Source organism: Tachypleus tridentatus, chromosome 1, assembly GCF_004210375.1.
Source record: "Tachypleus tridentatus isolate NWPU-2018 chromosome 1, ASM421037v1, whole genome shotgun sequence".
Taxonomy (NCBI): domain Eukaryota; kingdom Metazoa; phylum Arthropoda; class Merostomata; order Xiphosura; family Limulidae; genus Tachypleus; species Tachypleus tridentatus.
This window is the reverse complement of record NC_134825.1, coordinates 53,532,032-53,547,870: the sequence shown is the minus strand read 5'-3', so window position 1 is coordinate 53,547,870 and position 15,839 is coordinate 53,532,032. Positions and strand designations below refer to the sequence as shown.

The 15,839-nt window shown below is 33.0% G+C and overlaps 1 protein-coding gene across 7 annotated transcripts in view; it reads left to right on the top strand.

Annotated features, from left to right (window-relative positions):
* The first annotated feature begins 425 nt into the window (after positions 1–425).
* Positions 426–15,839, top strand: part of LOC143248890 (uncharacterized) — a 75,368-nt gene continuing 59,954 nt past the window's right edge. Inside the window, exons 1-4 of one of the 7 annotated variants that reach the window (XM_076497813.1) lie at positions 426–500; positions 3,047–3,087; positions 4,362–7,044; positions 7,614–7,719. In XM_076497813.1, the coding sequence (XP_076353928.1) occupies positions 4,591–7,044; positions 7,614–7,719 (2,560 nt within the window). In that variant the 5' untranslated portion in view covers positions 426–500; positions 3,047–3,087; positions 4,362–4,590. Of the gene's footprint in view, positions 534–3,046; positions 3,088–4,361; positions 7,045–7,613; positions 7,720–15,839 lie in introns of all 7 variants that reach the window. The other 6 variants (XM_076497822.1, XM_076497860.1, XM_076497804.1 and 3 more) reach the window with 6 other exon arrangements.

Sequence of the window (15,839 nt, the reverse complement as noted above, 5' to 3'; positions counted from 1 at the left end):
ACGGCTGAAAGGGCGAGCGTGTTTGGTGCAATGGGGATTCGAACCCGCGACCCTCGGATTACGAGTCGAACGCCTTAACCCACCTGGCCATGCCGGGCCCTTAGACTTAGGAAATGTTTCTCTACTGTAATGATCTTAAGTATTTAGTTCCCGAGCAATAAATGAATACATGCCGCATAAGACACAGCTAGGAATTGCATAATTTAAAAATTATCAGTGTTGTTGAAACTTCTAATCGCTGGGATACTTTTAAAAAACCAAAGCGTGTAATTATTTGCGAAGCTTGTTACTTGTAATGAGTCTTTCTTGTAAAAAAATTATACTAATAAATAACATTTTCACAACCAATACTTTTTGATCTATTTGGGTATTAAAAAGACGTTATGCTGTCGGTGAATAATATTTTTTTAAAATAACTTTAAATACAATCACGCAAGGGACATTGGGATTAAAGGTTCAATATGGCGGTTGGTGCATCTGATACAGCATGGGGAATTTAAGTGGGTAATATATTTTGTTAGTTGTTTATTCCTGTGAGTATTATTTGCGATTATCATGTTTGAAAGTAAAAAGAGTAAATAAGTTTTTAATTATTTGTGCTTAAACAAATGGTTAGAAGGCAAAATGATTGTGAATGATTAAATTATATAACTTGCAAGTTACATTTACAAATGCAATATTATGACCAGTAATTATAGTGTCACTAATAGTCCTAGTTAATTAGCAGTAAGTTAAGAACTGTTTGAAATAGAATAAGACAGTTGCAGATGTATTAACACTTAAATATTAATAGTACTGCTATTACTAATACTATTTTAATCATATGAAGTGTATATATGTTTTTATTATATATATGTGTCATTATCAATATTATTATTAATACCAATAATAATACTCGTATCATGGGACAAGATGTCACGAACTCCCCCTTTTTTTTTCAGCGAGGGAGAGAAAAAAGATAAAGACTATCGCTCAGTTTGTGAAATTTTAAGCAATATTTATTTTATCCATTGATGAAAATTAAGTTACTGTAACCATATTATTAATGATACTATTTTTAAAACAACGACTACTCTATCAATTACTAACAACGATTTATAAGCGTAAAGGAATTTATTTTGGGGGGAACACTAATAATATGCTTATAAATTTTTGTTTGGTAGCTTAGTTTAATGTGCTTTCTAACTCATATGATTGTGTTATTGATGTTATAAAGAAGTTTTTGATACTATTTTGCATAAGTAGGTCTTTTTGTAACAAAGTTTATGTCCTGGACAAAAAATCTGTCTTTCCAAAATCCTAAATCTGTCCTTGAACTTGCTGGTCTGTTGAGACTTGTATGAAACTAAAATCATCTATACTTTTAAAACTAACATCACTAATATTGTTGTTCAGTTTCATAAAACTAAAACCAAGGACTATGTTGGAGAAAATTTGACAGGTTGACATTTTTCCTGTTGATATTGTGTTTTATTAAAAAATAAAATTTAACTATATAGAATTTGAAAATTGACTAACTGTACTGTGGGTGTGACTTAGTTTTGAAATTAGTGAAGTGTGACCTTTAAAAAATATACGTCTTACATTTATTAGCTTACATCAGCCATTCAAGTGAAAATAATAGCTAAGTTTTATTAACTTATGATTGTTGCAAGTTCCTTACATATATTAAAAATAAAAGTAAACATTAAGAAAGAGAAAAAGTATAAGTTACTTAAAGAAAACATAAATACCAGTAATTTGCTTTATGCACTATTATAGATTTTATTTTCTTCAAATAACTTGACACCTGTATTTGCAAAACTTAGTTTAATCCTCCCTGACAAAGGGTTGTGACTAATAAAAAAAACTTTAAAGTCACTTGACATTTCAGATAAGTTACTATAACATGTTTATGTTTGGTTATAGAGTTGGGTTGCTCGATGGAACACCAAAGAAGTAATGTGTATGAAGATAAGATATAATGTGCAGTAAATTAAAAGAGTAAAGAGTTGTACAATAATAAATAGGAATAATCTTCACACTTTAGCCAAATTCTAAGTAATAAAAAAGAAAAATTATGTAATAAACATACTATGAAGTGTGTAGTACATACACTTAAATTATTAGTGACAAATTGAATAATACTACTGCCAACCCCTGTAATAATTATGCCTTGTCCTCATATCATAGTGATACACTTAGTTTTAGATTTGTTCATTGTGTATACATGTGTGTGTATTTGTAATTAATGGATGCGTAAGAGGAAAGATATAGTTGTGATATACTCTGATAAATACTTTAAAACAGGTTAATCATCAGTTTTCATCATTTTGAAAGTTGAAACTAGTGTGTGTGATTATTATTTAATAATTACACATAAGAATAGGTGTCTTTTAATCTTATAACCTTTAGTGTTTTACCAATTGTCTTATGATTGGAGATCACTGATTGCTGATTATTGTAGCTCCCAGTCAGCCCGATTATGATTATGTACAGTAAATTTGATTGTCATTGTGTAGAATTGTTGACAGTTTAACCTTAAAATTGTAATGGCTCTGGACAATGTACTTCATTAAATTTGAAATGTTTGAAGTTAATAAATCTGTCGTGAAACAAAACTCGATCGTTTTGTTTGTTTTTATTTAAATGAGTGTAAAATAAAAATGAAGGTTGACCTTGTGACTGTTACATGATTGATACATAACATTGTGACCATTGTGATAGACAAACATTGTTGAGGTTTATCAACTAAATTCATCATATACTTCAGCTGTAAGTTTAAATACTTTTGCTATCATTCTATACATTTTGAACTAAGTCATTTTCCAAACTAAATAAAGTTATGGTGTTTGATTTTTTTTCATGATTCAGCCTGATTCTAAGGCCTCCATGTAATGTAATGCACAGTCCATAAAAAGAAATGGGTGTGCAGAAAATTTCAAAGCATTGTTTTTTAACCTTTGATTTGGTGTATCAACCTATGTAAGTAAATGAGAAACAGTGTTTGTTTTATTTTATATCAAGTGAAAAAAGTATAGGGTCATGATTCTAAGTCTACTTACAGTTCAGAAGATTGGATACTTTTCCACTATACTTCCACAAATGGTAAGTTTTTACTACGAGATAATGCTTATGAATACATTTTTAGAAATTTATTATGGACATTTATTATATAAATAAAATGCATATTCATATATATATATATATATATATGTGTGTGTGTGTACACACACACACACTAATATATTTTTAAAACGTATTAAAATTGCAAGGTATAATGGAAAAGTTATTAAAATATATGGGGGTGTAATGGAAAAGTACTGCAGGTTGTAGTTATGAATAAAGTTGTGTGGTTAGAGTTATCTTTAATTTTTAGACAGTCTTTTTTGGGATCAAGAAATTCTACCAATTCAGATTGTCACTCAATTTTTGTATTCAAAGTGTTTTACAAATTTACAGATAAATGGAAAAAGTCCCAGATCTTGGTTGCATTCAGCTAGAACATCAGTGCCACTATTTGCCTAGCAAGAAACCTGTAGCAAAAACAAAAGTCATTTGATTGTTGTTAATCACAGAAAAGGAAATGTTAAACTTTTAAAAGTACTTTCAGTATTTCACATAAAATGCTGTATTCACTTTTAACAAATTGCATCACCATTTGTGCTACTCAGGAGTATGAATGGTTTCATTGATGGGGGCTAATTTGGATCACATAATGCAGTGTAATACTGAAGAGGTTATTCATTGTAATATGCTTTGTTTTTTTGTGAAAGTTCTTCAGCTAGAGCAATTTCTGAAAAATCCTATATAATTAGGTAAATGAGCATAATCAGTATATCTCTAAGCATGTCTAATGTACAAAACTTAATCTCTTTTATTAAGATTTGTTATGTATGAAATACATAAATATAAACTGCAAATTAAGAGATGAATTATCTTTCCCAGGTATTCCTTGTATGGTTGGAAGGCATTTTAGCTAAATCAAACATGTGGCCAAATGAAAAACATAAGTTTATAAGAATTAGTTTATTGCAAAACAGTTGTGATTTTTGTATCAAAATATAAAGTATTCACTATAATACAGAACATTAACAGTAATTATAAAAGGTTTTGAAATTGTTGATAGAAGACCATTGAAAGAGTGAGACTCATTTTGATTTTTTCTTTCACTATTTATAAATTTTCTAGTATTTTTAATTTAATCAGATAATCAAAAGTGACACTGGTGTATTAGTTTAGACAGGTAAGAGATTTTTAATTATATGGTATTAAACGTAACTATTAGAATTTGAAAAATATGTTTATCTTCCAAAAATATATATTCTTAATTTAAATTATGCTATTTTAAATACTCTGCCCTCTTTCTGCTTTTATTTTAGACTACCTGTGCTGTAAAGTTATCAGACAAGAAAGATGAAGCCATACTTGATATCTAGTTCACATCCATTCATCTTTGTTTTAAGCATCGAAAGAGCATATTACCACCCTATTTTCAGTCTTAGCATTAATGTATTTTTGTCAGACTACAAAGCATATACTGACATGTAATTTTTATATAGATCTGATAAAAAAGCAAGTCTAATGAAGCTGACCTAAAACAACTTCAAAATGTCTCTAAAATCTTATCGACCTATACGTATGAAACAAGAACTGCCATCCACTACTTCATCAACTGTTCCTGTGTGCTTTGTATGTGGAAATGAAAGTATAAGGCTATATCCGCTATACTCAAAGCCTTGGGATGGTGGTCCATTTTTTCCTTTTTTGGAACATCATCAATGTCCTCAAGGTGCAAGTCCAATTTCATCTAATGGAATAGCTATGGCTTGTATGGTTTGCTATTCTTTCCTAACTCAGCAATGGGAATCGTATGAAAAAAGTCGAACTTCACATGACAGAAGACTTTATTGGTTGAAACGTTGTGACAATGGTCCTTTCGCTGGAATTGAATTTGGTGTACAGTCAGAATATGCCTCCCAAGTGTTAGGTATACCTCAGTCTGGATCTACTGAATCAGCTCGTCAGATTTCTTATAGATTTTGCAGCATGGTTGATGAAGTCTCGCAGCCTGATCATATGGAGAAAATTGAGTCTAGAGATTCAAACTGTAGTGGTTTTTCTAATCATGTTGAGAGGTCTCAGCCAACTCTTGAAGATAGTGAAGCCTTAGATCTTAGTGTATCAAATCGAACGTCCTTTCTTGAATCTCCTTCAGCTTGTGTGGAGGTTTGTTATGTGTGTGCAGGTACTTTCCCTAAGGGAACTTTAGTTAATGTATATGCCAAACCAATAGCCAACTGTCCATTTTTTCCAAGTTTGGCCATTCATCCAAAACCTTCTAAAGCTAAGTCTATGGATTCATCAGGCAGAGTGAAAACTTGTGAATCTTGTCATAGATCTCTCCTGTGTCAATGGGATGCTTATCAGCAGCAGAACATTCCACATGCAGAACGTAGCTATTATATAACAGGCAAAGAAAATCGTCTTACATCAATAGATAAAAACAATCATTGTTCCAAGATCCTTCATGAAGAACCTGGCTTTGTTTGCTTTACTTGTGGAATGGAACTTCCATTTTCTCTACAGCGAGACATTTATGCATACCCACAGCCAGAAAAAGGCCCTTATTTTAAATTCCTCAGACGTTTGAAACCAAATCCTGGTTCAGTTCCTATGTCTTCCCATGGAAAAGTTGTGGTTTGTGCTTATTGTCAGAAGTTTTTCTTGGAGCAATACCAGAACTTTGAAATATCGTGTACACCAGAGGAGAAACGAGTATATAGGCTTCCAAGAGAAAATTCTTGCAAAACTTCATTTCTTCAGCAGAACTGTAATCCTGTTCAGCAGGAAATGATATCTGGAAGTTTTGGGTGTTATTTGTGTAAAAAACCAACTGCTATTAATCAGCTGTTCATGGTGTCTTCTAGACCTGAGAATGGCACCATGTTTTTTCCATTTTTAAAAGACCTCCCTAAACCAGCAAATGCAAAACCAATGGACTATTATGGACAAGTTTTAACATGTTTGGATTGCCATGGAATTTTACAGAATCAGTGGGAAGCATTTGAAATGGCTAACATCCCACATCACCAGAGACAGTATTTTTTACACACTACAAAATCAGCCAATTTTGATCATACTGGAATTTCAGGAAAGTTGAGTTGCCCTGAAACTTCTTTATCACCTCATAGCAGTAATTCTGCACTGCACATTCAAATCTCCTCTCCTGATATGCAAATTGATACTGGAAGGAACATAAAAAATCATGAACCATTGCTGACTACTGTGAGTACTCTTCTAACAAATTCAGTCCACAATACACAAGTAAACTTACCAGCATCTTCTAGAGTCTCAGCAGGTAACCAGGATTCAAACTTAGTTGCAACTGCTACAGCTCGTATCAACTCTTTGAAAGTAAACATAGAAGATCAGGATGGAAACAGACCAAGCAGATGTCAGGACTTTAGGATAGACTGCCCATTTAGTGCTTCCTTGAATAAAATGCCATTAATGGTTTCTACAGTGTGTTTTGTGTGTGGTGAAAAATCTCTCCCTGGACACACCTTTCCTCTTGGAGCCATTCCAAATAGAAATGAAAGTCCATTTTTCCCATTTCTACTTAAACATCCCTCTCCTATTGGAAGTCAACCTCTCACAGATTATGGGAGTTGTTTAGTTTGCACATTTTGTTATCATTCTTTGATGGCACAGTGGTTTGCATATGAAGCTTCTCCCTATGCTGAAGATGGCTATCCTTGGGACCGTAAATATAACACCCACCATTATGTGTGCTTCATATGTGGGACAACTACTTATCGTCAGCGTGTTCGTACTATATTCGTAAGAGATTTTCCTTTCCTGATTGATCATCCAAGGCCTCCTGGTGCTTTGTCTCTTGCCAATGGAAGATCTGTAGTGACATGTCTCACTTGCTATGAGTTTTTGATGTCACAGTGGAAAGACTTTGAAAGGATGAAAGTTCCTGTGGAACTCCGAAAATACAACTGGATTGTTATGCCTCCTCCTCCAGAAAGTGATGCTGCTCGTATTAATCAGTGTTTGGTAAGCATAAATTAAATTTCACAAATAAGGATAAACATAAAATAATTTAAAAATTGACATTTTGCAATTAAAAAGTAATAGAAAATTCTAAATTCCCAGTGTGTTTTTTATAAACTGCAATGAAAACTTCAGTTACACAAGATAGAGTAAACTTTCTCTGTGCTATTTGTCTAATCTTTGATCCTTTGACATTATCCACTGTATTCTAAAACTATCTGAATATTATAGGTTAATGAATAGAATTTTTGTTTCTTGTTTTTCAAGACCATTTCAAAATATTTCAGTGCTATTTAATAACTTAATTGTAATACAAAACTCAAAGTTTATTTTCTTATACCTGTTTTCAAAGTGAAAATTATTGAAGTATCTGGTTTTATTATGTAGTATACACAAAGTTTTGATCCTATTTGACAAATCTAAATTAACAAATTGAAATATAAAGGAGCAAATACATATTTCATTTTTTTGCCATGATAATAAAAAGTAGAAAAATGCACTTTATCTTGCTTAATAAATTCCATATTTTAACAGAAGCCACAGTAATCTGATGTTTGTTTGTTAACCCTCAGCAGTCAGTGTCTAGTCCCAGTCCTGGCATTAGATGGTCAGTATCAGTTTCAGAAAGCTGTGATACAGAAAGAACACAGAACTTAACAAATGCATTGATTCATCAAGGTAAGTTACAGTATTCTCATTTTAGTAGGCTTTTGTGTAACTTCAGATAAACTAGAATGTCTATTCTTTTATTTAAAATGTAGGTATATAGTATATGTTTTTGCTGTACTTCAGGAAATAAATTTTGAAATATTTTTGTCATAAATCATTTGGCTGTTTGAGGTATGTCACTGCACAGTATAAAACAAAAAACCTTTGGGACAACTCACCCTTTGTTGGAGGCAAAGCTGGCTACTGACTTTAAAAACTTATGAACACTTCTCAACAATCACTGCTATGCATTTTTAATGAATAGGTCATCATTTCTCAAGCAAAATAGCTCCAAGTGTAATGTGTCTGAGCAAAACATGTTAAAATACACAGTAATATGATATATGAAAAATGTATTGCTTTACTGAATATGGGACAGAAAATATGAGATAATGCATAGAAACGTGTGCAAAATACAAAGTTTGTGTTTGGATAATCACCTATTCCAAATTTAATAATTACCAATGTGATTACTTGAACCTCCAGAAGGATGTTTGCACAATCAGTAGTAAGTATTTTTCCGAGTGATTAAATCTTAACTGTTGAGTGATCCTTTATTTTATACTTCATTTCAAGTATTTGTTGAATTTTCAATTTAAGTCATTAGCACTATACTTCAAGTTTCTTAAGTCAACTTTTTTATTCATATTTTAGTATGCCAATACCATATATCATATTTTACTACAGTGAATATATATATATATTACAAATTGCATAAAAGTTCTAAATTTGAAACACTAAATCCAGTTGAGATCATGTGCAACATTCAGACTGGGAATTACCTTTTGTAGCCTGACTGATGAAGGAACTTATTTTGTGTTTCATGAAATAGTTTCATTGTGTCTTGCTTAGCTTTAAATTTGATAGATACCTTGTGTTTTTTATATGAAACAGATATGCTTTTGCAGTTTGGTATGTTTTTTTAAACAAGTGTTCAGCTGCAGAGAGAATCTTATGTTGTGAATGCAGTTTTGGTGTGGTCTTAAATCAGATTCATTCCAATGACATGCAGCTTGTTTCTTGATCTGAGAAAGCTAGAACTTGCTTTGTATGATCTCATATCTATCTGCTAAGTACACTTGTTTTAACTTCATTTTTACTTGAATTTCACTTTACTGTAAGCTCTTCCTTTAGAACTTGAAGACATGATAAAATTGTGGAATGTGAAATAAGTATTTGACTGTGTTTGCTAAACCTGTTTGATTCTTTTATTCTGTTCGGTTCCCCTCGGTGGGCTCAGAAGATAGCCCGATGTGGCTTTGCTATAAGAAAACACACAAACACACTTTTATTCTGCATTTTTCTTACATTAACATTTCATCCAGTCAAATTTTTGAATCTCTTATTATGAAAGGGTAGTTTAACCCTGTGTAATTATTCTTATAAATCAGGAATATTACATGTTTCTCGCTGGTATTATATGAGTATTTTGCTTATAAAAAATTTTTAAAAACATATTGTTTTGAAAGAATGCATTTATATGTATTAGTAAGAGGTTTTTACATGTGGAGAAATGGTGATATGTAATAATAAGCACATTTGAATCTGACACATCAGTTACACATACAAGTGCACACAAAAAATGGAAGAAAAGCTCCACAAAAAGTGATGTTTATATAATCTTTATTAAAAAATGTCAAATAGATAAAGGGTAACATTTGTCATGATTAACCCTTTTGTGACAGGGTGAGTATATTATACACAAGCCAAGTATTTATAAGTTTTGATGCACTATGAATACCTTCTTAAAATTAGGTAGACTTAATAAAGATACGTTTTTTTGTACACAAAAAATCAGGGTTTTTTTTTAGGAAGTGTTTTTACTAAAGATTTGTTTGCAAAAGTATCAAATATGTTTTGTTACTGGTCTGAGTACAAAGTGATTTTCATGTTATGATTAAAAAACTATTATTCATCCCAAAAATCTCAAATATTATTTGTATAATATCTACAACCTCCTAAGTGCATTTCAAATGTTTGTTTTAAGTAAAACTTTCTTTTCTGTTATTTACTGTACCGTAACTGTATTGGTTCTGTCAATGTCACTGACCTCACAACAAACAAGTTATAAAATAAATATAAATTAAGCTTTCCTTTGCTTAATTTATATGGCCTGGCATGGCCAATCACGTAAGGCGTGCGACTTGTAATCCGAGGGTTTCGGGTTCGCGCCCGCACGCTAAACATGCTTGCCCTCCCAGCCGTGGGGGTGTTTAATGTGACAGTCAATCCCACTATTCTTTGGTAAAAGAGTAGCCCAAGAGTTGGCGGTGGGTTGTGATGACTAGCTGCCTTCCCTCTAGTCTTACACTACTAAATTAGGGACGGCTAGCACAGATAGCCCTCGAGTAGCTTTGTGCAAAATTTCAAAACAAACAAACAAACAAGCTTAATTTATATTTATTTTAGAACTTTTGCTTGTTAAAGAATAACTACAACGTATAACACAAGAACACAAGTTTAGTGTAAGTATGTTAAATGTTATAACATTATACATTTATATATATTTATTATTTTTTCATATTGACCTAACATTACAGAAGTTGCCTTGGCATGGTGCATGTGCATTTGTGTTACTGTATCCAAGAGTATGAAACTGGCCTTTACAAAGTGGCTTGTCGTGGTTGTGTTTTGGTGTAAAATACAGTCACATTTAATTTATAATACATTAATACTATTTTAATATTACTAATATTATTTTCAAATGAATTCTTAGAGTAACTTTTCTTAAAACATGAAACAGTAAAGATGTACAGGAAACTATTCTCTTGTAGTAACAAACTGTGTACTCATTTGCTGTTTGCTAAGCTATCAGATTTCACATGTAGAGGATGTGAAATAAGATATTTTTTTAGGTTTTATATATACAATATGTATATATTGTAGTTGACTCAACTAACTAGGTTGAAATCTTTGATTGAAGAACAAGTTTGTCATTATATTTCAAAATGACTAAAAAAGGGCATTAGAGGAACATTCTGAGCTTTTGATAGATTATTTGCATGACATAGACAGAAGTATGGGTACATAAGGAAGTGTTTCTAAAAGTGGAAAGAGGTGGGTGAGGCCACTGTGTGTATCAGAATATGAACAATATCTTAGCATATAGAACAGATAGAAGGTTCTTATTTTATATTCTAGTTTGTCAGTATCTGTAATTTGAGTTCCTAATTTGTATGGACATCATAAATATATAATTTGAACTACTGCTCCATTTAACATACCATGTGCCACAGAAAAATCAGTAGTTAGTTATGTTCTTTAAATGTTTACTTTTAAATTAAGAAAGTAACTAATATATAATACCAATATATGAATTATAATCTGTAATTTCATATTGAAGTTACTGAAATTTATAAAGTAGTAGTTCAATAAAACTTTGAATTCAAGTTAACAAACATCATGACAAGGTTTTAGACCTGTGACCCAGAGTGATAGAGTTAAAGAATGGTAACATTATTAATGATGTTCCTGGAACTTGTACAATTCAGGTATGATACTTCCCTTCACTCATAAGATTAGTTTTCCAACCTTGTGCTGCTTTCTATGTGCAAACTTTTTCATAATGCATGCCACAAGCCTTCTGCATGCATGCGTGCACACACACACACACACACACATTTATATCATGCAAAACATCATGCATCATCTAGCCACCAATAGGGGATCATTAGTATCACATGATACATATGACTTCCTCTATGCACTACTCCCAAATCGTCACTTTTCATTTGTCAGTGCTTGAGTTCAGTCGTCTTTCTTTCATTCCAGTTCTGCTTGGAGTGGCTTACCATACTTTAACTTATACTGTTTATTTTAAAGTAGTTTTCAATTTCATTTGAAAGCATTTATGTACCAATTTTTTGCTGCCAAGTCTTTGCTTGGCTTATTTGTTCAAGGTTAAACATGTATTTTGAAGTTCATATTACAGGTCCAACTAATTCAACTGATGCTTTGCTTAAAGCCACAGGTGAGGGTGACTTATTTGGGGATTTATCAGCATTTATTTTACTTCTGTTTGAACCCATTGCTTCATGTTCTTTGTTTCACCTATGTCTCAAGGCATATTTCCTTCTCCTCTTAGCCTATGGGTGGCATTGATCAGATATGTTTGCTATAAATGTCACTCACACATTGTACCATCCAACATTTCTTCATCTTTATCCAGATTGTTTCTTCCTTCTCAAGACCTCAGCAGCTCATAAGGGTAACTCTTCCTTTTTGTTCATTTTTCTTCCTTTTGCTTCTCATATCTCCCTCATCTTGATCCAGATAGACTTCTATGATTGGTGTTTGGCCTTCATTGTTGTATTGCCTGCATGGTTTCATTCAGGGATTTACATCTATTTATTACATGGCAACCATCATCCTTTCAAGGTATTTCTCTCTTTTCCCTTACCAGGTGGTTCATTATTTCTTCTAGTTGGTTTTTCTTCCCTTGCTTTGTCTCAGTTGGCCTTTGGGGGAGATTTTGTAGTTGAGCATATGGACCACCCCTCAGATGTTCATCATCAGTTATCTCTACCAAGTCATAGTTTCTGCATCTTCAGGGTGTCACCTTCACCTGTAGTTTATACTTCAGACTTTGGTTTGGCTATATCACTATGTAAGTTTTTATTAATGCTTTCAGGGGACCTTGCTTCAAATTTCATATCTTGGATTCTGCTCTGTGGTAAGGGAGGCATGACCAGGTATTCTTTCTTCCACATAAATCCACACTGTATGTTATGTTGATTTGCAAGTTTTTTCCACAACTATGTACACTCATCTTTGAAATGGAGTGTGCCACAAAATCACTGGAGAGTAAATAATCTCATGGTATGTTCTTCATAAATAGGCTCACCCTGGACCATAGTACCCATTGACAGCATGAGTAAAGCATAATGGGATACCTGCCCGTTCCTTCTATGCCTTGATTGAATACATCAGTATGGTCTGCTTTTTAAAATATGATTTTGTGATCACCCTTTGCACTATCTTGGGTTTAGCAGTACTTCTCCATACTCTTCACTAGTCTTTTTTCCCCCTTTCCTTCTAGTAGAATATGTGAGTCCTTACCACTTATTAGTTCCAAACTGCATCTCTGAATGACCATGGAGGTATCCTGCTGGATGGGTTCCCATTCAGTTCAAATAGGGTAGTGGTGTTCTGCTAGTGTAGAAGTCATACCACTCTCTGGCTTTAATAACACACACAATAGGAGATGTCTAGATGCTGTTCACCCCTTCATTTGAGTGCCCTCGTTCCTAGTCATGTAGTTAGTACCCCGCAGGCTGGTTTTTGGTATTGAGTAAACAAATCAACATAAGTTGCCATACAGGTTTGGGGTTGTCCATCCTCTCTTAATTCTTCCCTGTGTGTTGTGGGTTGTGGAGGGTGTACATGGTTTGTTTCTGTCTCTGTACTGAGTATTCCCTCATTTTTCTCTTGTGGTGGTGATATTATTGACCTTTGGATTTTTTTGGACAACTTTCACTATCACATGAATGGATTATATATAATGGACTTCCCTTGGATTATGGATGAAACATTTCTAAATCCCAGGCTCAGTACCATTCCTGGGTAATATCTTGGAGATAGTGATTTCCTTATTTTTTCATATCCACAATTTTAGGGCTTGAGGTGAAGGCTTTATGATCCTCATCCTACCCTCAGAAGTATATTGGTAGCCAGCAAGGAGGTTTGGAATGTAGTCTCACCAAGTATGATCCACCATGCTTAAGCATTCTATTCCATGGGACATATTCTCCTTTATCCACTTTCCTTTTATGAGTTTGAGTTATTTATTTATTTATCTGATTGGAATTACTTTTCTGATTTCTCCCATCCAGATGTGCTTTCCTTTCCTACCATGTTTATTCATAACTGTTCATGGCAAGAGGATACCTGCTTCAGAAGTGGTGTGGTGCCTCTACTCAGATCATGTGATCTTTCTCTGTCCTATACAGAGGTATCCTTTGGACACTTTGGTGGGGAGGTGTTTGTTCTTCCCTCCTACCTGTCCTTTTTCTCAATGTGGGATTCTAGCTAATTATATTAGTGGAAAGAAGTACTGTATCAGAAGTTTTAATTTTCCTGAACTGAAAATGTATTTTTAATGGGTACTTTCATTCACTCACACTTACCACCCTCCTTCTCACAATCTTCTGGGGCTCACTACATCTTTCAAACTCCAAAGTGATGGTTTGTTAGTGGTGCATGGAGAGAATCATGTGCATCACATGATGGTGGTGCTCTTTAATTGGTGGAGAGATGATGCATGATGATTTGCTTGAGAGACATGTTGGAATCAAAGATACCAACAGGAGGTATGTGGAAGGTTTGTAGCATGTGTTTTAAAAAGTTTCCATATTGAGATCAGCACAAAATGGGAAAAGTTAGTCTTGTCAGATAGAAGCACCTATCGGAAATACATTTTCAGTTTAAGAAAATTATAACTTTCTACATATTTTGATAACTTAATCATATAAATCTAATGCCATCACAAACAAATGATTTGGAATGATGTAATGTTTGCATACTATCACATATAGAGTAGTCCTTAGCATATCAATTTTTTGTGGTATTCTATTTATTTATGATAGATATTTTTATGTGTGATAGCAAAACATATTTGAAAGCTTTTAGAAAACCACAAGAGTGTTTAGTGCAGAAGAGAGAGATATTAGTCAACAATTAATTGCTTTTCAAATAGCTGGCAACTGCCAATTAACAGTACAGTTGTTTTTCTTTATGATGTGCACTGAAAATTATGATTTTTAGGTATGTTACAATTCTTAAACTCTTACCATAAATTTCAAATAGCTTATGCAATAATGCTGTTTCTTAGTTCCCTTACCTGCATTAATTTTTTGTACATTTTATTGGAATTATTTTCATGACATCCTAATAATTATCACCATACCTTTCAGTATGTCTGGTCTGTTTATAAAATGGGGATAACAACATGATTTTGATTAGTTATTAGCCAAAAAATACATAAATATTATTGGATACTATCTCCATCCAATGAGTGAATCTGGATTTTTGTCTAGATGCTAGAAGCATTTGTTCAGGTTTAAGGAATTAAATGGTCATTCAGAAAATAAATTTTACTTTTAACTGGTACAGTTGTTAACTAAATATCCATATTTTATTATATGCCAACTTTTATTTTTTGTTATCTTAAGTAACTAGATTTTTATAAATAGCTATTACAGTTCTGATGAGAAATTTAATTTTGAAAAAGCAGTATGATAGTAAATTAGTTATGATAAATATTATACACTTATCCCGTACCATTCCTGGAGGATAGGTTCTATAATTGCAGGCAAAGGACTTAGAGAGGTTACACAGGAACACTCTGGTTGAACAAAAACTGAAAACACATGGGATACTGCGGCACAAGAGCTTGGGCTTCACAATGCAAGCTTCACACTACACAATTTTGGGGGGTGGACTGCAACTGTATCACATGTTATAACGTGTATGTGTATCTATGTCTGTGACCAAAATAATAAATACAGTGTAACAACATCTGTTTAATGGCATCACAAACAAAAAATCAATAACAAAAAATACTCATTTTAAGTATTCAAGATTAAGACAGAAAAATAACTATGGTACATACAACAACCATTCTTTATTACAGAACACATTTTTAAATAAAAATACTCTCCTCACAAAAAGAACAAGACTTTTGCTAGGACTTCACTTGAGTGTCTGATTATATCTTTATTGATGTAATTCCGAAATATAGTACTAAAAATTAGAGTTCTTAAAAAAATTATTTTCTGTAAAGGGTAACACCTTTAATGTATAAAAACATTACAGTTTATATCAGCACAATCTGAACACTTCTCCCAGAAAAATCTTTTGAGCCCCTCAGTGTAGATTTCTGTACGTGATGAAGGAACATCCCAGGGAAGGTCTTTTTACAGTTTACCTCCTTTGGGATCTAAACATACACCCATGTGTTTGCTGGTTGAGGGGTCCAACCCTAACACATCACTTTGGCCTTGAATTCCTGTAGACAGGCTGTCTTGGGGCGGCCCCCCTTTAGTCAGTTGACCTGTTCACTTGGGCTAAGTTCACCCAAGTACAAGTGTTGA